Source organism: Quercus robur, chromosome 3 (assembly GCF_932294415.1).
Source record: "Quercus robur chromosome 3, dhQueRobu3.1, whole genome shotgun sequence".
Taxonomy (NCBI): Eukaryota; Viridiplantae; Streptophyta; class Magnoliopsida; order Fagales; family Fagaceae; genus Quercus; species Quercus robur.
In genome coordinates, this window is record NC_065536.1 from 17,394,143 (window position 1) to 17,416,778 (window position 22,636).

A 22,636-nucleotide genomic window follows, 5' to 3' on the forward strand; every position below is an offset into this window, starting at 1 on the left:
AATATGGTTTCATTCATACCTTCATAGATCAATGTAGAGCTTGTTGATCTTTCTTTCGAACCTTTTGCAAGGTTTCCTTTTGATTTGAAGTCACAGATGCTTACTCCATGTTATCTTTATCCACTATCTCCCATGCATCATATAATCCAAGTAACGACTTCATTCGGATAATCAATTATCAAATTTTTCTTAATCAATTGAAATGGAATCATCCCATTTTGGCAAGCACCATTCTCTCCATGAACCAATTGTCTCTGTACCACATTATTGGAAGTCGATGGGCCTTCACACACTCAAACACCACTCACAAATGGAACAAACCCACACTCTCAAAGCACGCAAAGAAAGATAGAATGGAGAGGGAAAAGGAAGAGAATTCTTCCTGTGTTCTTATATCTGTTCTTCACACTTGGTTTGCAATTAATGGAGGAAAACATGAATATATACTACACCATGCAACCTTAATTCTGACAGTATTAAATTATATAAACTTTAAAATTTTACTACTCCATTCAACTTGTTTACTATATTATTTGATGAATGAAATAAAGTCTCATAAATAAAATAAGTTGTTCATAAACACTGCAAACATTTCATTAGCAAGTTTCTTATTCTTTCAGTAAACCAGCACAGCGAAATGGACATATAAAGACATCACTAAAAAGTCATGTTTTCCGCCTCTCTCCTAATGGAATCAAAGAGTGCAGTAGATAAATAACGTTCTCCAGAGCTGGGGAAAATCACCTGCATAGCACACAAAATCAAAAGGAAACAGTTAAATAATTGGGTTAAACATATATATGCCGACAAGTATATTTTTCAAACTTTGAATTAGGTTAAAGAGTGGTAATAATTACACACAGTATGTATGGGACATCCGGACACACAATGCCATGTTAGCTGAAATTATGTTTTGAGAACACAATTTCAATAAAAATTGTGAAATTAAAAACACGATTTTACCATTTCACAAATTTAACTTAAATTACAACAAATTGATCAATATTGTATACGATATTATGGCCACACAACCTGCAGCTAAGCAAAAGTAATGGACAGCTTGAAAATAAATATGGTATTCTACAACACTCTTCATCTCCTGGTTTTGGAAGACATGAAGAAATATGGATCCTAGAATGTGCAGTCAGGACTCCGTAGAGCATACAAAAGGAGTCATCCAAAACATATTTAAAGGGGTTCAGATGTGAAGCTTGAATTAAAATAACCTAAGCAGACTATCATAATAATAAAAACATGCAACAGAGATTCTATATTAATTTGAAGAAGGCAATAAGACTTACAACAATAAGTTTTCCATCATTTTCAGGCCTCTTTCCCACCTTCATTGCAGCAGCTGCTGCAGCACCAGATGAAATCCCCACCTGAAATAAACAAGCCCCCATTTTCAACAGAGAGTTGGAAAACCAAAGAGACCAGCAAGAAGCAACAAAAGAACTGTAGAAATTATGTGTAACAAAAATAAATAAAAAGGAAGTGTAAGGAATTCCTCTAGAATCTTTACATATTATCTAATTAAGATAATTCCATACCAGCAAACCTTCTTTCAGGGAAAGCAGCTTAGCAGTTTCAATAGCTTCCTCACTTGATACCTGAAAAAAGTTACCAAAAACATCACAAATCATTGAAGGTAAATCCATGCCTGTAGTAGCAGCCAACAGAAATCAGAAATGTTGTCATGGAAACAAAATAGCTCAGACTTGTTATGATTTGACAAGATTCACAAAGCAAACGTTGTAAGTATGTTCCTGCACTACTAATCTAATAGGTTCATATAAATATCACAAGCATTTGCAACTTTTACTTAAATATGTAACAGGAATGTCCAAAGTCTTCTCTGTGTCTTTTCAGTTTCTATTTGAGGTAGAAGTATTATATCAGTCACTAGACACTTGTCAAAGGCCTATCAAACCCCATGGATATAGAACACTCAAATTTTGTCAGAGCATTCCTTATCATTTTCCCAAAGCATCTCTCTTATTAAATACTATAATAATAAAATAGTGCAGATATTGAGTATGGAAAATCAATCCCAGAAGAAAAAGTTTACAAGAATGATCCATTTCGTGAAAATGTATGCATTTTCCTTTCCAAGCCTTCCTTGACAAAAGGAAATAAAGAAGATGAACAAATCTCCAATAAAATATTCAATTTTCATTCTCAATATAAAGTCGTCCTAAACAAAACATGATTTTAATCTTTTTATTTTCTAAAATATACTTGCAAAAGTAGCCACAGAGGACCAACTTCTCTGAAAGAGTTGGCATTCTTCGTTATATATTGGTTATCAAGATTGCCAATAAAAACAGTTTTGAACCTGGAGAATACATGATTTTGATCTTTTCTTTTCTAAACATACTTAAAAAAGCAGCCAGCAAGGAGTAAGTTTTCAGAAAGAATTACGTTGTTCATTATCTAGAGGAATCAGACCAACTGCAAGCCCCATAAAACCGACTCATGCCTAGATGATATACCTTGGAAATACTACAACTGAAATGAAACTTACTAATAGAAAGAATATAAATAAATAAATAAAAACCCCAAGACAGATAAACTAGAAAAGACCTTTCATGATCAAAATCCTAAACAAATGAACTACCTAATGTCTTTAAGGACTAAGAAGCTTGATTGTCTGAAACATTCAAAATGGACTTATCATTTTATCATATTGATTACACAAGTGCAAAGATGATAATGGGTTGTGCCTCATTGCAAGATTATTGTAATTGCATTTCCCATTTTTATGATATATTCAGACTGCTCTAGTACCTTTACAAAATTATAGCACAAGAAGATATTTTACATGTAAAATCAAGATGAATGAAAATATAATGGTTTCCAAACTCACTTGAATAACTTCATCAAACACATTGAGATCCAGAACATCAGGGATAAAACCAGCACCAATTCCTTGAATCAGATGCTTGCCTATGAGATGTGCATGCATGCAACGGTTAGAGAACTATCATTGAAAATCAATGCAAACCAAAGAAATCATATAGATTAAATAAATATCAAACATAATGAAAATAATTTATGGCAGACAAATTTAACAAAGATTTGACTGTTCAAACATGTGCAATTTCTATCCCCATAAAAGAAAAAGAACCTGCCCTGAAATTTTTAATGTAAAAACCAATAAAGGTGGTCCAACCACCTTGGATTTCCTAACGATGCACCAAATTGATGCCCGCACAACGTACTCATATTTAACAAAATCACACATCCGATAAAGTTCCAACTCTTTTGGTTTAGACACCTCATAATATCTCATATTATTATATTCTAAAGGTATAAATGATACCAGTGAAATTTGGAAACTGTAGAAATTTTTTCAAGTACAAATTTAATAATAAATTTTCAATCACAAAGACTGCACATGTACATAAGAAGGGTAAAAGTACCAAGAAAGAATAAAGAATTGAAGGAACTAAACATTAACTAACCTTGTTGTCCTCCATTCAAGATTGCATTTTCAACCGGTTCTACCCCATACACCTACATTTATACAGGATAAAATGGACCATTAGTATAAAGTATAAAATAATCTCTCTCTCTCTCTCTCTCTAAGAATCAAGCACACACACAAATGGAACCTTAATCTCTGGGTTTTTCTCCTTCAGGAAATTCCCTGCACCAGTTATTGTACCCCCAGTCCCTATCCCTGCAACCAAAATATCAACTTTCCCTGCTGAATCTCTCCATATCTCTGGGCCAGTGGTTTCATAATGGATCTGAACCAAGAATGACAGAATGATTTATTAATGGTGTTGATCATCTATCCATATCAAAATATAGCAAGTGCAAACAATACCTGTGGGTTGGCAGGATTTGCAAATTGTTTTAACAGATAACTATTAGGGAATTTGCTTAAGAGCTCATCAGCCTTCTCAAGAGCACCATCAATGCCCTTGGTAGGATCTGTAAGGTGCAACTCAGCTCCAAAAGCTAGGGACACAATTCTTCTCTCAATGCTATATGAAGCTGGCATGATAAGTATTAGTCTGTAACCCTTGACAGCCGCAATGAAAGCCAACCCAATGCCAGTATTGCCACTTGTTATCTCCATGAGAATAGTCTATTGCCATTATTCAAACATGTCTCAAATCGATGAAAAATATGTTAGTTCTATAATCTGGACTACATACATAGCAATATCTCATATACAATTAAATATGAGTATTAAATAGATACTAAAAAAAAATAAAGAATTAAAAGTAGAAGTGAGAAACCCTGTAATATGAGCATTGCAAAACTGGGAAACAAATCCCAGAGAGGCCAATCCAAGTCTCACTTTTAAGTCATAATGAGGTTAAATATCGGCACAGTATGCAATAAAATGTGTACCAAATGCCTAATGAAAAGCCATGCAGGTGCCATCATAGCAATTGTAGGGATATACTTTATTTGGTTTCAATTCTTATAATCAACCAAGAAAGAAGAAAATTTGAAAGGTAAAAACCTGTATGACCAAAAAAAAAAAACCTAGATATGTAGAGATTTCTTTACCAACCTTCCCTGGTGTAATCAGACCCTTATCCTCTGCATCTTTTATCATACTATATCCAATCCTACATGCCAAAAGTTGAATTCAAATGCATGTCTGAACTAAAGATTGTCAATGAAATACAATAGTTTGTAAATCACTCTATTTAAATCAAAATACAACTGAAAAAAAAAAGTTAAATAAAGAGTTAAATGCCTGTCTTTAACACTGGAACCTGGTTGCATCATCTCAAGCTTGGCAGCAATACGAGCTACACAACCATCCACAACATTATTGAGATATACCATTGGGGTATTGCCTATCAGCTGCAAATGTCAAAAATTACCATTAGCAAAATGGAATATGAGAGCAAAAGCGTTCATAATACAAAATAATGAAAACAAAAGCAACATTAAAGCATTAATTCTATTGAAAAAATTATACTTCTGTAACATCTTTCTTGATTGCACACTTGTCTTCCATCTTATCTTCTTAAAAATACTGCAAAATGAAAAAGAAAAATGAGTGTGACGAAACTTCAAAGAAGTAGACTGCATTTGCATATAGAGAACAAAAAAAATATAATGGGCAAATTTGCACAATCATGAAAAATAATATTGTTCCATTTTGCTTTTCACTGAGCCAATTCCTTTTTTCAATTAGTAAAAAAACTGCAAAACAAATCAAAACTTTTGATCATTACAAAAATTTAGCATGATTTGAGATATATCAACATGTACAAGACTTTCTATGAAGACCTTCCTATGATCTCAAACACAACGAGAATTAAATTCATATGAGTACCGAATCCCGTAAAACAAACAACAGGGCAGATTTTTTAACATAGAGCTCTAAAAGTTCTACAAGCAAAGCCAAGATTTACTCACAATCAGAAATGAATTAACATAAACAAAGAAAAACCCTCCAAAAAAAAAGCTCGAAAGGAAATATTTTTCAATTCAGAGTTTCTAGATTCACCAAAAGCTCAAAAGTTGAGGTTTTTTTTTTATTTTTATAATTGATATTCATTTATTTTACTTAGCAATTAAAAAAGCCATAAACAACCCAAACTTTTAAGAGCACATTAGAGCAGAAAGCCAAACTCAAATCCAATGATTGGAGCATTATAATCATACAAACCTTAACAAAAAGCTCAAAAACCAATATTTGTCAAATTTTTGGGAAATGCCAACAAAATTTAGTGCAGAAAGCATAGAATAGCTTAGATATTTTAAGCAGATTATATTACTCAAAATACCCCAAAGGTTGAGATTTTCAATAATCTCCATAAACAGAGCGCAGAACAGAATCACAGCTAAATCATTTCAAGCACCCAACTCAAAGATTCCAAGAATCACCCATAACTCCAAGGCTAAAACAGCATAACATCAATAACCCACCAACAGTAACAAAGCATAGCAAAGAAATATCAACTACTTCATAGTAGTTCTTCTAAGGAGTACAAAATATAAATAAGAAAAAAAGTTCAATTGTGCATAACATTTGCAAAATTCACTTCCAGACAGTCAAAACCCAAAAATGCCTCACTATCAAAAGCTAGTCTTTATTTAGAAAAAAGATATAGTAGCTAAGCTTAGAAATATCAAGTACCCAGTATAGCTCACTACTCTAAAAGGACAGGTTTGGAACCAAACATAGCAACAAGCCAACAACAGAGAAATTTGTAAGTACCCAATAAGGGATCAATCAATTTCATGAACATTTGACAGTCAAACTAAAGAAAAATATAAAATACTTGCTCTCTTGTCTGATAGAGATGAAGAACAGGGAGAGAGAATCGTCAACCCAAAATAAACGTTCAAAAAATTAATTAATTAAAAAAATAATGTTGATGCGTAAATTATCGTGAAGGCTCCCAAGTCCCAAGCACAATATGAAGAGCTGAACCAAAGGACAAAATTGCTTTGATTTTTATATACATATATATATATATTATTGGGATAAGGTGCTCGTTAATATAATAAAATAAAATTGTTTTGTTTGTGGCCCAATTAGTCAAAATAGAAGGTCCTCCGCAAAGAACCAATCAAAGAATTTCATTATATCCCTTCTAAGATCTTTTTCTATTTCGTCCTGTATTTCGTTGGAATAACCAATACACGGATGGAGTATAGAATATATTTTTTATGTTGTAAAAAACTAAGAAATAAAACAGTAATAAAAGAAACTCTTAGATAACTATAAAAAATAGAAATACTGGGATGTCCTTTAGTTTAGTAATGGCTAATGACTACTTGCGCAATTTGAAATAGAGTCAATTTTAAATAGAGTGGTAAGTAATATGTTTTATGTAAGCCTAGTTCCATTTAGAAACTTATAATTGAAATCTAAATACATGCACTTGCACAAAAAAATTGTTTTTGCATCAATTCAAAGCCCAGAAACAGTTTTTATAAGATTAAAAAGGTCTGTTGAGTGCCTATTGGTTATGTCATTTTTTTTTTTAGAGAGTTCCAACCTATGACATTCGCTTTTGATGAGCACTCTTTGTCATCAGACCAAAACACTAATCAGTTTTTAGTGTAGACGAGAATTGAACCTCAGATCTCTTATTCAACCATTAGAGACTTTACCAATTGAGTTAACTGGAACCCACCTATTGGTTATGTCAATAGGCTTTTTTTTTTTTTTTTTTTTTTTTTTGCAATTTTATGTTATTTTTTTCAATGTGGGGCCAACTTTATAGAAAGAAAAAATATATTAAAATAATTTGTAGCACTAGTTTTATGTCTTTTTTTATTTATCTAATTTTTATTAAATGAAACCCACCTTACTACAACCTTAACAAACATGATATGGTGATAATTACATTTGCCTGTGTATTATTATAGATTATGAATAATTTGTTACAATTTTCTGCACTAGTTTTCATATTTCGAAAGTGTTATTTAAAGAGTACACTTAAATAAATAAATGAAAAGTAAAAGCATGATCAATACTACAAAATATATATATATATATATATATATATATACACACACACTTTAATCAATCAGGACTAACAAAAGTCTTTTTTTAATAATATCAACTAATATCAATTAGGACTAACAAATGTATTTTTTTAATAATATCAACTAATATGAATCTTCCCATAAAAAAAAAATATACATATATGAATCTAATAATTGGTTCGAACTCTTTCCCTCGTAGGTGCCAATTCAGCTGCACGTTTTTAGGTCAAATATGTCTTTATATATTATATTAACTAGTGTGTAGTCTCGTGCATATGCACGGTATAATTAAAAAACAATCACAATTATATGGTTTAAACTATACATTTTTTTTTAAAGATGTTCAAATTATACATGGTATTATCTTGCACTTTTTTAAACCATACATTTCTAAAATATGTAATATTTTCTCATTATATATATGTGTGTGTGTGTGATTTAGAATTTAATTGATTTTAGACTCTTCGTTTTTTGCACCTAATAATTCACTTGTCACAAAATTTAAAAACTTAGATGGACACATGGCAAAAAATTAGATCAAAAATTAAAATCCAATTTAGAATCTAATTGGATTTGGACTCTTCGATTTTTACCCTCAGTAATTCACTTGGCACAAAATTTAAAATTAAATGAGACACGTGATGCAAAATTAAGAATCCAATTAAAATTTAATTGAATTTTCTATAAGCTTAACCTATATATATACACACACACACACACTAGCATGTAACCCATGCAAATGCATGGATGCATTTAAAATTGAACACAAATTTTATTATAAAAATAAAATAAATTAGTCAAATTATTTTAAAAAGTAGCATGTAACACATGCATACATATGGATATTGTAGGGGCTGTTTTTAGGGCCTAGGCCCAGCAAGTAAGTGGTTCTGGCCCAATAGACCCTAGACAATGAATTTGTAGAGAGCGGGTTAAAGAACTAGGGTTGGACGAAGTGAACGTTAATTAGTTGTATGCCATGCAACAGTCTGAACGTGAGAATATTTCATTTATGTTAACAGGATACCGGTCCGAGGAGACGTATGAGTGCACCTCTTGCTCTGATTAAAGATTACAGAATTCTTTAATCTCTCTCTCTTTCTTTTCCCTCTAATTTTTTCGATCCCTTCTTCATGGGGATTTCCTTCTCTTATATAGCCTCCTTAAATTGATAAGACCCTTACACTTATTAACCATTTGGACCTTCACTTGAGTGCCTGTCCTATCGGACATCCACCTTATCTTTCTGTGAGTTGCACTGGCCAATGTAACACTGTTCGCCTGTCTTCTCCACATTAATGCGGCAGCTGTAGTTTCTCCCTGGACGTCTTACATTTTTCTCTTTTTTCCTGCTGTGTGAGGCTCATCCTAATACCCACGTTTGTTTGGGATGGTTCTTCACTGTGGAGGGGGCGCACATTGGGCCCGTATTTGTGTGTCCAAGGAGGCATTCCTCCTCGGACGTCTTTTTAAATAAGCTGGGCTCAACAGGATTGGGCTGGAAGTCTTTTGGTCCCCCTTTCCCCTTTTGGTCATGGTTGGGCTCCGTGCGGGGCCCAAGGCCCATTGTTGACTTTGGGAATTTTACTCCTACAGATACATTTAAAATTATTATCATAAAAATATAAATAATTAGTCAAATTTTTTTTTTTAAAGTAAATGTAATTAGTTACATATTAAAATTCTTACATAAATTTAATACTTTTTATGATAATTTTTTTCTAATTTTTAATAAAATATAAAGTGTGGTGATCTTTGTTGTGTAGTGATTTTTATTAAGTATATATGATTAGTTTTTATTAAAAAAAAAAGAAAAAAAATAATAGTTCATTAATATTAGATTCTTAGTATTTTACACTTATTAACTCACTTGGCACAAAGATTAAAAAAAATTAAGTGGACACATGGCAGAAACTTAAGCGGATAATTATAATGTGGTCCTCACATAAATTTTAACACATGGCGCAAAATTAGATTATAATTTCAAATTATAATTAAATATTTTCTGAGATTTACCTATAAATATATATATATATATATATATATATATATATATATATAGACTATTTAAGAAGTCTCCTCAAAGTGTTTATCTCCCAAACAATAATCAATATATATATATATATATATATATATATACAAAACCGAAGTTTATGAAACTCCCACAATTTTCCACATCATCACTATTTTCTTTTTCTTTTTATTTTAGGTTTTATATCTTATATATTTATTATTTTTATTTAACGTATAATTATCTTATCAAGTGTTACAATAGTCTAGTTTAAGTAAAACTCTATTAGATATATGTTTCAAAAGCTTGAAAATTCTGCTTCAACTAAAATTATATAACAAAAATTTCAACAAATTTACACCTCATTAATATTTTGTTAAAAGTTTTATTTTTAAAAAACCTTTAGGGTTTCTTCCTTTCTTGCATAAGAACCTTGTACGACACCAACACAAATATTAAACCTCATTAGTATCTTTGCATCCCACTCCTCGGTGAAAGTTGATTTTCCACTCCCTCTTTGTTTCTTGGAATTATTTGTTTAGTATTTCTTGGAATTGATATATAGATTGCTTTTCTTTTCTTTTCTTTTTTGATGAGAATTGCATATATGCAGGAGTGTTCCTATATAGGGTTTTTTTTGTGGTTTTTAGATTGGTGGCAATCAACACACACACACACACACACACACACACACACACACACACACACACACACACACACACACACACACACACACACACACACACACACACACACACACACACACACACACACACACACACACACACACACACACACACACACACACACAGAGAGAGAGAGCAAACTAAGTTAAAGAGCAGCATTGTGACTACTCATATTCAACAATTGGGAACGTTTTATCCAACAGAGACTAAACATTAGGTTTAGTATGTTAATTTATTGTATTTTATCCAATACAAATTTCGCACCTAATCTTTTTATTGTAGAACTTTATAATTTAAAATTTAAAAACAAGAAGCATGAATCAAGAAGATGAAATTCCTAAATTTGGTGGTGAGTCACTACTTTTGTTTATGAAATCAATCTTTTGTGTTCATTATGCTATAGGAAATCATGATTAAAAGTGAACACGTTTAGCATTTGAATTTAAAATATTTTATTCCATTTTGTAGAATTCAATAGGCGTGTTTGAAAGATTGAATGAATGTTAATTAAGTTTTCAATATCTTTTCATTATCCTCTCCTTATATCAATTTCAAGTTCTAATCATGTTTTGACAAATCAAGGAGGAGATACTAAATTCTAATATTGTCACCATCTTTATAATCAACTTATGGGTGTTTGCTTTTATGAATAATCATTGAATAAGTTATTATTCATACTATATTGGATGTTTTAAACTAATACTAATTATTTCTAGTAGACATTATATTAAATTGTATATTTTTAGAATGACTGAATTATCTTGATTGTCTTTTGTTTTGTTATTTGGGTCTCTTTATTTCCTTTCAATTTCTATTTTGGTTGGTCCTAACATCTAATTGAAATGTTTGATTTAGCCATTGGCCATAACAAACTCCAACCAATTCTTTGTTAGTTTCAAAGTTTAACCTAATTAGTGGCTAATCAACAAAGAATGAGAAAAACACTATTGGGAGGTACAAAAACAGCACAAGACTACAAGAGAGCTTGGTGGGCTTCAACTTCTAAAGATTTTGCCTTTCTATCGAGGTAATTGATCCTATTTAGGAATGAAATATCATTTGAGTTATTGAGAGAATAATAATTTTATTTTTTTACTTTGACATTGAAATCAACATAAATTTTACACATTTATGTTAAATAATACCGTGCATTGCACGGATTAGCGACTAGTAATTGTTAATATTCATACCCTTTTTCTTTTAAGAAGATCACTTAACAGAAATTTTATACTGATGGATAAAATACATTGAACTTGTCAAAACATAAACCACTATAATATCTAAGAAATTCATTTTTAAGAAGTAATTAAAATAAGTGTATAATATTCAATATATATAAGCATCTCGAGCTTCAAGTGATAGGCTTATAGCTCAACAATAATGGCACCCTTGTTGTACCCTATACCTATGGTTCGAACCCACCTCTCCCTCCCCTCTATATATGTATATGTATGTGTTTATGTACATATACATATGCATATAGTAAACATATTTTGTAAAGATTTGGACAAAATGGGCTTCTGCCCTTTTTGGGAAAATTAATTAGCCTTTTGCCATTCTTCCCAAACTAAACAAGGAAATGCCCCTCTTTTGAAAATCGAGTTTCTCAAAATCGAGTTTTAAAAAAAAAAAAAAAAAATCTGGAGTCCTATAGTGACGTTTTTAAGAACCTATAGTGACATTTTAAGAATATATAGTGGCGTTTTATAACTTGATATCCATGAAATCGAGTTATAGGCAATAAAATTGCCTATAACTCGATTTCATGGATATCAAGTTATAAATCGCCACTATAGGTCTTTATAAACGTCACTATAAGTCCTTGGAAACGTCACTATAGGGCTTAAATCGATTTTGAAAAACTCGATTTTCAAAAGAGAGGTACTTCCCTATTTAGTTTGGGAAGAAGGGTAAAAGGCTAATTAATTTGCTCGAAAAGGGCAGAAGCCCATTTTGTCCGATTTTTCTTCAAACAAACAAAAATTTTGTTAAGAAAAAAGCATTTTTGCTCTTCTTTTTTTTTTTTTTTTTTTTTTTTTTCCCTTCTTTCTTGGCTGAAAATGTAGGAAATCTTGGCTGGAATTTTCATGTATTTCAAGTGGCTAAGGGAAAATCCCAAAATACTGATTTATATATTTCTTACCCAATCCTAAGAATATGTGGGAGGATAACAATGTACTTTGTATTAGAAATTCCAAAAACTCAAAGGGGAGAGTAGACTCCATGCTCGTTGTAATCGACAGGTTTTCTAGATGGCGCATTTGTATTCACTATGGTAAGATTTTCAACAAAGATTGTGTGGTTGCATGGAACTCTAAATTCCAATACTTTTGGGTTTTGACCATTTCAAAAATTCTTGCTCACTTTGTGGAGGAGGATTGATTTAAGCTTAAATTATAGGCTTATAGTAGTGTGTATTGTGCACCCTCAAATTGATTGGGCAAACAGAGGTGATGAATATGACCCTGAGGAATTTAATTTGTAGTATTTGCCAGGATAAGCCAAAACCTTTTTTTTTTTAAAAAGCACTTGCAAAAGCTATAAATTTTCCTACAACAGTGTTGTTCAAAGTTTTTTCTTTCTTTTTTTGGTTAAAAGGCATGATATATTAACAACAAAAGGGGAATTACAAGCTGACCACAGAGGCCAAATTTTTGTTAAGAAAAAAGCATTTTTGCTCTTCTTTTTTTTCTTTTTCTTTTTTTTTTTCCTTCTTTCTTGGCTGAAAATGTAGGAAATCTTGGCTGGAATTATCATGTATTTCAAGTGGCTAAGGGAAAATCCCAAAATACTGATTTATATATTTCTTACCCAATCCTAAGAATATGTGGGAGGATAACAATGTACTTTGTATTAGAAATTCCAAAAACTCAAAGGGGAGAGTAGACTCCATGCTCGTTGTAATCGACAGGTTTTCTAGATGGCGCATTTGTATTCACTATTGTAAGATTTTCAACAGAGATTGTGTGGTTGCATGGAACTCTAAATTCCAATACTTTTGGGTTTTGACCATTTCAAAAATTCTTGCTCACTTTGTGGAGGAGGATTGATTTAAGCTTAAATTATAGGCTTATAGTAGTGTGTATTGTGCACCCTCAAATTGATTGGGCAAACAGAGGTGATGAATATGACCCTGAGGAATTTAATTTGTAGTATTTGCCAGGATAAGCCAAAACCCTTTTTTTTTTTTATAAAAAAGCACTTGCAAAAGCTATAAATTTTCCTACAACAGTGTTGTTCAAAGTTTTTTCTTTCTTTTTTTGGTTAAAAGGCATGATATATTAACAACAAAAGGGGAATTACAAGCTGACCACAGAGGCCAAAGTAGTGGCTATTTGCCTATAACAGTACAATCCATTAACATCAGATACAAGTAATTTATCTAATTCATCTGAGGGGAAGTTTCAAAAATAACAAAATCCTCCCTCAGGTAGCATCCTTTCTTTGCCAAAAAGTCAGCACACCGGTTCACTTCTCTATATACATGAGTTACCCGAACCTGTGTGACTCTTGCTATGAGGAATCTGCAATCAGAAAGTAATGAAGAAAATTTTATGTTAGCACTGTCAGCATTGTTTAACATTTCTACAATAATCTTGGCATCTAGCTCCACTTCCAAGCACCCAATTCCCAACTGAACAGCAAGCTTTAAACCATCCCTCAATGCCCATAACTCAGCCATTACACTTGTTGCATGCCCAATAGACCTCGAGAATCCCCTAATCCATCTCCCTTCACAATCTCTGATCAGCCCTCCACCGCCTGCCTTACCTGGGTTTCCTAGTGAAGCTCCATCCGTGTTGAGCTTAAACCAACCCGGAAGAGGCTTTAGACCATCTAACTAGAATAGCAATCTTAGGTGCTATTTGTTTGGCCTTACTCACACAGTAATAAAATTCCTTGGCTACTCAGACACACCTTATCAAGTCTTGGGTTTGGGACAGAGTTTTCAAACACAACATGGTTTCTATTTTTCCACAAAGACCAAAGAGTAAAAAGAAATAACGTGCACCAAGGAGTAGTGCCTTTATGTTTCACTCCACTTAAACAATTGGTCTTTAACCAAATCTCAAGACCCTCAGTAAAAGAACTTACATGAGCAGGAGGTACCTCTAGTTTCTTCCACAGATCACGAGCATACACGTAGGTCCGTTTGGATACAGCTTATTGTTGCTGAAACTGAAAACTGAAAACTGAAAACTGAAAACACTGTAGCAAAATAATTTTTAAATGTGTAAATAGTACCGTGGGACCCATTTTTAATATTTTTTAATACATAAACAGTGTCAATACAGTACATGAACAGTGAATTTACTGTTCATAACAGTGAATTTTGTCTCCCAAAAGTCAACAAATGCGGGCAAAAAAAAAAAAAAAGAAAAAAAAAAAAAGGGAAAACGTGAACTGATCAAACGCAGACGCAGAAAACGCCCAGCCCAAACGCTCACACAATCACGAAGGAGATGGAGGATGGACTCGCCCTGCTCTCTACATATCGGGCACAATCTAACACATACAATTGATGCTCATGTCCGCTAGTACTGATAGTGAGAGGATTGGTGAACAAGCTCGTCCTCTCTCCATCGCCGGTAAATGGCAGCAACAACAGCTCCGCCGCCTCAACATCCATGAGTACCAGGTCCACTTCTCTCTCGCTCTTTCTGTGACATGTATATGTGTGTATATATATGGAACAAGATTGAGTTTTTTCTATTTCTCTGTTTGGTTTGCGAGAAAAAAACAAGCTCGGGAAAACAAAACACTGACTTGGGTTTTAAGGCTTATAAGTTGTTATGGTTTTGTAGAACTATTCAGACTGATTTAGGTACTGTATTAGGTCCAACTGAGTGAATAATGTAATTTTTATTTTATTTCCTGCTTTTTCTCGGCGACCAAACACAGTATAATTCTTAGCACGGATAAAAGCTGTGGTTCTTAGCACACGGATAAAAGCTATGGTTTTTGTCTCTCTCTCTGTATATGTGTGTGTGGAAAGTATGTGTTTTTTATGGGAAATATGTGATCTTTGTGCTAATTCAAGCATGTGAATTTGTGAAATTGTAAATTTGTTTGGAAATTTTGATTGGATGTTTGCTAATATCTTTGTGTCCTTGGCCTCTTTGACTAATAACTTTCACGTTAACATTTTTCATTCAAGGTGAGCTTAGATTGTAGAACCTACTCCAAAAGCTATACTTCTTATAAAGCCTTTATTTATAGGCTTGTAGAGATCTCATTAGCAGGTCAATAGTCATTAACTTTAAATCTTTTTACTTCTCAATTCCAAAAATGATCTAGTCAAAGTTTGAAGCTAATGATCAGGGAATATTTTTATGCCAAACAAGCACCATCCAAAATTTTACCATATTTTTTTAATTGATTACAATAGCCAATACCCTTGAAAAATTATCCAAAACTTATTCAAATTCTTTCATGTGTGAGGTTTTAAATCCACCTCTCAATGTTGGAAAATGAACTTTCTTCACCTTATAGAGAGTTTTGAAGAATCTCTAATGCTTGATTGGATGAAGTTGCATTTGAAACTTTTTTGAATATGGTTTCATTCATACCTTCATAGATCAATGTAGAGCTTGTTGATCTTTCTTTCGAACCTTTTGCAAGGTTTCCTTTTGATTTGAAGTCACAGATGCTTACTCCATGTTATCTTTATCCACTATCTCCCATGCATCATATAATCCAAGTAACGACTTCATTCGGATAATCAATTATCAAAATTTTCATAATCAAACTGAAATGGAATCATCCCATTTTGGCAAGCACCATTCTCTCCATGAACCAATTGGCTCTGTACCACATTATTGGAAGTCGATGGGCCTTCACACACTCAAACACCACTCACAAATGGAACAAACCCACACTCTCAAAGCACGCAAAGAAAGATAGAATGGAGAGGGAAAAGGAAGAGAATTCTTCTTGTGTTCTTATATCTATTCTTCACACTTGGTTTGCAATTAATGGAGGAAAACATGAATATATACTACACCATGCAACCTTAATTCTGACAATATTAAATTATATAAACTTTAAAATTTTACTACTCCATTCAACTTGTTTACTATATTATTTGATGAATGAAATAAAGTCTCATAAATAAAATAAATTGTTCATAAACAATGCAAACATTTCATTAGCAAGTTTCTTATTCTTTCGGTAAACCAGCACAGCGAAATGGACAAATAAAGACATCACTAAAAAGTCATGTTTTCCGCCTCTCTCCTAATGGAATCAAAGAGTGCAGTAGATAAATAACGTTCTCCAGAGCTGGGGAAAATCACCTGCATAGCACACAAAATCAAAAGGAAATAATTAAATAATTGGGTTAAACATATATATGCCGACAAGTATATTTTTCAAACTTTGAATTAGGTTAAAGAGTGGTGATAATTACACACAGTGTGTATGGGACACCCGGACACACAATGCTATGTTAGCTGAAATTATGTTTTGAGAACACGATTTCAATAAAAATTGTAAAATTAAAAACACGATTTTACCATTTCACAACTATAACTTAAATTACAACAAATTGATCAATATTGTATACAATATTATGGCCACACAACGTGCAGCTATGCAAAAGTAATGGACAGCTTGAAAATAAATATGGTATTCTACAACACTCTTCATCTCCTGGTTTTGGAAGACATGAAGAAATATGGATCCTAAAATGTGCAGTCAGGACTCAGTAGAGCATACAAAAGGAGTCATCCAAAACATATTTAAAGGGGTTCTGATGTGAAGCTTGAATTAAAATAACCTAAGCAGACTATCATAATAATAAAAACATGCAACAGAGATTCTATATTAATTTGAAGAAGGCAATAAGACTTACAACAATAAGTTTTCCATCATTTTCAGGCCTCTTTCCCACCTTCATTGCAGCAGCTGCTGCAGCACCAGATGAAATCCCCACCTGAAATAAACAAGCTCCCATTTTCAACAGAGAGTTGGAAAACCAAAGAGACCAGCAAGTAGCAACAAAATAACTGTAGAAATTATGTGTAACAAAAACAAATAAATAAATAAAAAGGAAGTGTAAGGAATTCCTCTAGAATCTTTACATATTATCTAATTAAGATAATTCCATACCAGCAAACCTTCTTTCAGGGAAAGCAGCTTCGCAGTTTCAATAGCTTCCTCACTTGAAACCTGAAAAAAGTTACCAAAAACATCACAAATCATTGAAAGGAAATCCATGCCTGTAGTAGCAGCTAACAGAAATCAGAAATGTTGTCATGGAAAAAAAAAATAGCTGGGACTTGTTATGATTTGACAAGATTTACAAAGCAAATGTTGTAATTATGTTCCTTTACTACCAATCTAATAGGTTCATATAAATATCACAAGCATTTGCAACTTTTACTTAAATATGTAACAGGAATGTCCAAAGTCTTCTCTGTGTCTTTCCAGTGTCTATTTGAGGTAGAAGTATTATATCAGTCACTAGACACTTGCACAAAGGCCTAGCAAACTCCATGGAAATAGAACACTCAAATTTTGTCAGAGCATTCTTTATCATTTTGCCAAAGCATCTCTCTTATTAAATACTATAATATTAAAATAGTGCAGATATTGAGTATGGAAGATCAATCCCAAAAGAAAAAGTTTACAAGAATGATCCATTTTGTGAAAATGTATGCATTTTCCTTTCCAAGCCTTCCTTGACAAAAGGAAATAAAGAAGATGAACAAGATCTCCAATAAAATATTCAATTTTCATTCTCAATATAAAGTCCTCCTAAACAAAACATGAGTTTAATCTTTTTATTTTCTAAAATATACTTGCAAAAGTAGGCACAGAGGACCAACTTCTCTGAAAGAGTTGGCGTTCTTCATTTATATTGGTTATCAAGATTGCCAATAAAAACAGTTTTGAACCTGAAGAATACATGATTTTGATCTTTTCTTTTTTAAACATACTTAAAAAAGCAGCCAGCAAGGAGTAAGTTTTCAGAAAGAATTAAGTTGTTCATTATATAGAGGAACCAGACCAACTGCAAGCCCCATAAAACCGACTCATGCCTAGTTGATATACCTTGTAAAAACTACAACTGAAATGAACCTTACTAATAAAAAGAATATAAATAAATAAATAAAAACCCCAAGACAAATAAATTAGAAAGGACCTTTCATGATCAAAATCCTAAACAAATGAACTACCTAATGTCTTTAAGGACTAAGAAGCTTGATTGTCTGAAACGTCCAAAATGGACTTATAATTTTATCATATTGATTACACAAGTGCAAAGATGATAATGGGTTGTGCCTCATTGCAAGATTTATTCAGACTGCTCTAGTAACATTACAAAATTATAGCACAAGAAGATATTATACATGTAAAATCAAGATGAATGCAAATATAACGGTTTCCAAACTCACTTGAATAACTTCATCAAACACATTGACATCCAGAACATCAGGAATAAAACCAGCACCAATTCCTTGAATCAGATGCTTGCCTATGAGATGTGCATGCATGCAAATAGTTAGAGAACTATCATCGAAAATCAATGCAAACCAAAGAAATCATATAGGTTAAATAAATATCACATATAATGAAAATAATTTATGCCAAACAAATTATACAAAGATTTGACTATTCAAACATGTGCAATTTCTATCCCCATAAAAGAAAAAGAACCTGCCCTGAAATTTTTAATTTAAAAACCAACAAAGGTGGTCCAACCACCTTGGATTTCCTAACAACACACCAAATTGATGCCTGCACAACGTACTGATATTTAACAAAATCACACATCCGATAAAGTTCCAACTTTTTTGGTTTAGAGTCTAGACACCTCTAATATCTCATATTATTATATTCTAAAGGTATAAATGATACTGGTGAAATTTGGAAAATGTAGAAAATTTTTCAAGTACAGATTTAATAATAAATTTTCAATCACAAAGACTGCACATATACATAAGAAGGGTAAAAGTACCAAGAAAGAATAAAGAATTGAAGGTGCTAAACATTAACTAACCTTGTTGTCCTCCATTCAAGATTGCACTTTCAACCGGTTCTACCCCATACACCTACATTTATACAGGAGAAAGTGGACCATTAGTATAAAGTATAAAATAATCTCTCTCTCTCTCTCTCTCTAAGAATCAAGCACACACACAAACGGACCTTAATCTCTGGGTTTTTCTCCTTCAGGAAATTCCCTGCACCAGTTATTGTACCCCCAGTCCCTATCCCTGAAACCAAAATATCAACTTTCCCTGCTGAATCTCTCCATATCTCTGGGCCAGTGGTTTCATAATGGATCTGAACCAAGAATGACAGAATGATTTATTAATGGTGTCAATCATCTATCCATATCAAAATATAGCAAATGTAAACAATACCTGTGGGTTCGCAGGATTTGCAAATTGTTTAAACAGATAACTATTAGGGAATTTGCTTAAGAGCTCATCAGCCTTCTCAAAAGCACCATCAAGGCCCTTGGTAGGATCTGTAAGGTGCAACTCAGCTCCAAAAGCTAGGGACACAATTCTTCTCTCAATGCTATATGAAGCTGGCATGATAAGTATTAGTCTGTAACCCTTGACAGCTGCAATGAAAGCCAACCCAATGCCAGTATTGCCACTAGTTATCTCCATGAGAATAGTCTTTTTCCATTATTCAAACATGTCCCGAATCAATGAAAAATATGTTAGTTCTATAATCTGGACTACATACATAGCAATATCTCATATACAATTAAATATAAGTATTAAAGAGAAACTAATAAAAACAAAGAATTAAAAGTAGAAGTGAAAAACCCTGTAATATGAGCATTACAAAACTGTGAAACAAATCACAGAGAGGCCATCCAAGTCTCACTTTAAGTCATAATGAGGTTAAATATCAGCACAGTATGCAATAAAATGTGTACCAAATGCCAAATGAAAAGCCATGCAGGTGCCATCATAGCAATTGTAGTAATATACTTTATTTGGTTTCAATTCTTATAATCAACCAAGAAAGAAGAAAATGTGAAAGGTAAAAAACCTGTATGACCAAAAAAAGAAACCTTGAGATGTGTAGAGATTTCTTTACCAACCTTCCCTGGTGTAATCAGACCCTTATCCTCTGCATCTTTTATCATACTATATCCAATCCTACATGCCAAAAGTTGAATTCAAATGCATGTCTGAACTAAAGATTGTCAATTAAATACAATAGCTTGTAAATCACACTATATAAATCAAAATAAAAAAATATAAAAAAATAAAAATAAAATAAAAAAAACAGTTAAATAAAGAGTAATGCCTGTCTTTAACACTGGAACATGGTTGCATCATCTCAAGCTTGGCAGCAATACAGGCTACACAACCATCCACAACATTATTGAGATATACCATTGGAGTATTGCCTATCAGCTGCACAAGTCAAAAATTACCATTAACAAAATGGAATATGAGAGCAAAAGCGCTCATAATACAAAATAATGAAAACAAAAGCAACATTAAAGCATTAATTCTATTGAAAAAAGAATACTTCTGTAACATCTTTCTTGATTGCACACTTGTCTTCCATCTTATCTTCTTAAAAATACTACAAAATGATAAAGAAAAATGAGTGTGACGAAACTTCAAAAGAAGTAGACTGCAGTTGCATATAAAGAACAAAAAAAATATGATGGGCAAATTTGCACAATCATGAAAAATAATATTATTGTTCCATTTTGTTTTTCACTGAGCCAATTCCTTTTTTCAGTTAGTAAAAAAACTGCAAAATAAATCAAAAATTTTGATCATTACAAAAATTTAGCATGATGTGAGATATATCAACATGTACAAGATTTTATATGAAGACCTTCCTATGATCTCAAACACAATGAGAATTAAATTCATATGAGTACCGAATCTCGTAAAACAAACTACGGGGCAGATTTTTAAACATGGAGCTCTAAAAGTTCTAAAACCAAAGCCAAGATTTACTCACAATCAGAAATGAATTAACATAAACAAAGAAAAACCCACCAAAAAAAGGCTCAAAAGGAAATATTTTTCAATTCAGAGTTTCTAGATTCACCAAAAGCTCAAAAGTTGAGGGTTTTTTTTTTTAATTTTTTTTATAATTGATATCCATTTATTTTACTTAGCAATTAAAAAAGACATAAACAACCCAAACTTTTAAGAGCACATTAGATCAGAAAGCCAAACTCAAATCCAATGATTGGTGCATTATAATCATACAAACCTTAACCAAAAAGCTCAAAAACCAATATTTGTCAAATTTTTGGGAAACACCAACAAAATTAGAGCAGAAAGCATAGAATAGTTTAGATATTTTAAGCAGATTATATTACTCAAAATACCCCAAAGGTTGAGATTTTCAATAATCTCCATAAACAGAGCGCAGAACAGAATCATAGCTAAAACATTTCAAGCACCCAACTCAAAGATTCCAAGAATCACCCATAACTCCAAGGCTAAAACAGCATAACATCAATAACCCACCAACAGTAACAAAGCATAGCAAAGAAATATCAACTACTTCATAGTAGTTCTTCTAAGGAGTACAAAATATAAATAAGAAAAATGGTTCAATTGTGCATAACATTTGCAAAATTCACTACCAGACAGTCAAAACCCAAAAATGCCTCACTATCAAAAGCTAGTCTTTACCCAGAAGAAAGATATAGTAGCTAAGCTTAGAAATATCAAGTACCCAGTATAGCTCACTACTCTAAAAGGACAGGTTTGAAACCAAACATAGCGACAACAGAGAAATTTGTAAGTACCCCAATAAGGGATCAATCAATTTCATGAACATTTAACAGTCAAACTAAAGAAAAATACAAAATACTTGCTCTCTTGTCTGATAGAGATAAAGAATCGACAACCCAAAATAAACGTTCAAAAATTTAATTAATTAAAAAAATAATGTGGATGCGTAAATTATCGTGAAGGCTCCCAAGTCCCAAGCATAATATGAAGAGCTGAACAAAAAGACAAAACTGCTTTGATATATATATATATATATATATATATATATATATATTATTATAGATTCTGAATAACTTGTTACAATTTTCTACACTAATTTTCATATTCCGAAAGTGTTATTTTAAAGAATACACTAAAAGAAATAAATGAAAAGTAAAAGCATGATCAATACTGCAGCAAAAAAAAAAAAAAAAAACTTTAATCAATCAGTACTAACAAAAGTCTTTTTTTAATAATATCAAGTAATTTCAATTAGGACTAACAAATATATTTTTTTAATAATATCAACAAACCACCACAAATAAATTCCTAACTGCAAAAGTCTCTTCCAATGGTAACTTTTCTTTATTCACTCAAATAGAGCCAAAACTACACACAATCTAAACACCAATTTGATTACAAAGTGAAGTTTTAATTTTTAAACCCACAATTACCAAGCAACCAACAACTCTCAAAAAAAAAAAAAAACACTAATATGAATCTTATAATTGGCTCAAACTCTT

The 22,636-nt window shown here is 32.2% G+C and overlaps 1 protein-coding gene across 25 annotated transcripts; it reads right to left on the reverse strand.

Annotated features, from left to right (window-relative positions):
- Positions 1 to 481: 481 nt before the first annotated feature.
- LOC126717307 (cysteine synthase-like) lies at positions 482 to 22,083 on the reverse strand. Of its 25 annotated transcripts, none has more exons than XM_050418890.1 (11): positions 21,998 to 22,083; positions 4,949 to 5,005; positions 4,721 to 4,830; positions 4,532 to 4,589; positions 3,833 to 4,096; positions 3,615 to 3,752; positions 3,465 to 3,516; positions 2,867 to 2,946; positions 1,551 to 1,610; positions 1,302 to 1,382; positions 482 to 744 (listed from the first exon to the last, which is right to left on the reverse strand). In XM_050418890.1, exons 2-11 carry the CDS (start codon positions 4,985 to 4,987, stop codon positions 658 to 660), a joined length of 969 nt encoding a protein of 322 aa, XP_050274847.1. In that variant the 5' UTR covers positions 4,988 to 5,005; positions 21,998 to 22,083; the 3' UTR covers positions 482 to 657. The 25 variants fall into 25 exon arrangements, with proteins under 25 accessions (XP_050274847.1, XP_050274846.1, XP_050274844.1 ...); XM_050418889.1 differs by having other exon boundaries at positions 21,994 to 22,068; XM_050418887.1 differs by lacking the exon at positions 21,998 to 22,083 and adding an exon at positions 21,856 to 21,934.
- Between the last annotated feature and the right edge of the window lie 553 nt (positions 22,084 to 22,636).

Coding starts and splice junctions, on each gene's coding strand:
- LOC126717307 (XM_050418878.1), bottom strand. CDS start 20,718: ATGGAAGACAAGTGTGCAATCAAGAAAGATGTTACAGAA. Junction 19,230..19,326: donor AGAAAAACCCAGAGATTAAG/GTCCGTTTGTGT, acceptor GTATAAATGTAG/GTGTATGGGGTAGAACCGGT. Junction 17,344..18,572: donor TGTTTGATGAAGTTATTCAA/GTGAGTTTGGAA, acceptor AACTTTTTTCAG/GTTTCAAGTGAGGAAGCTAT.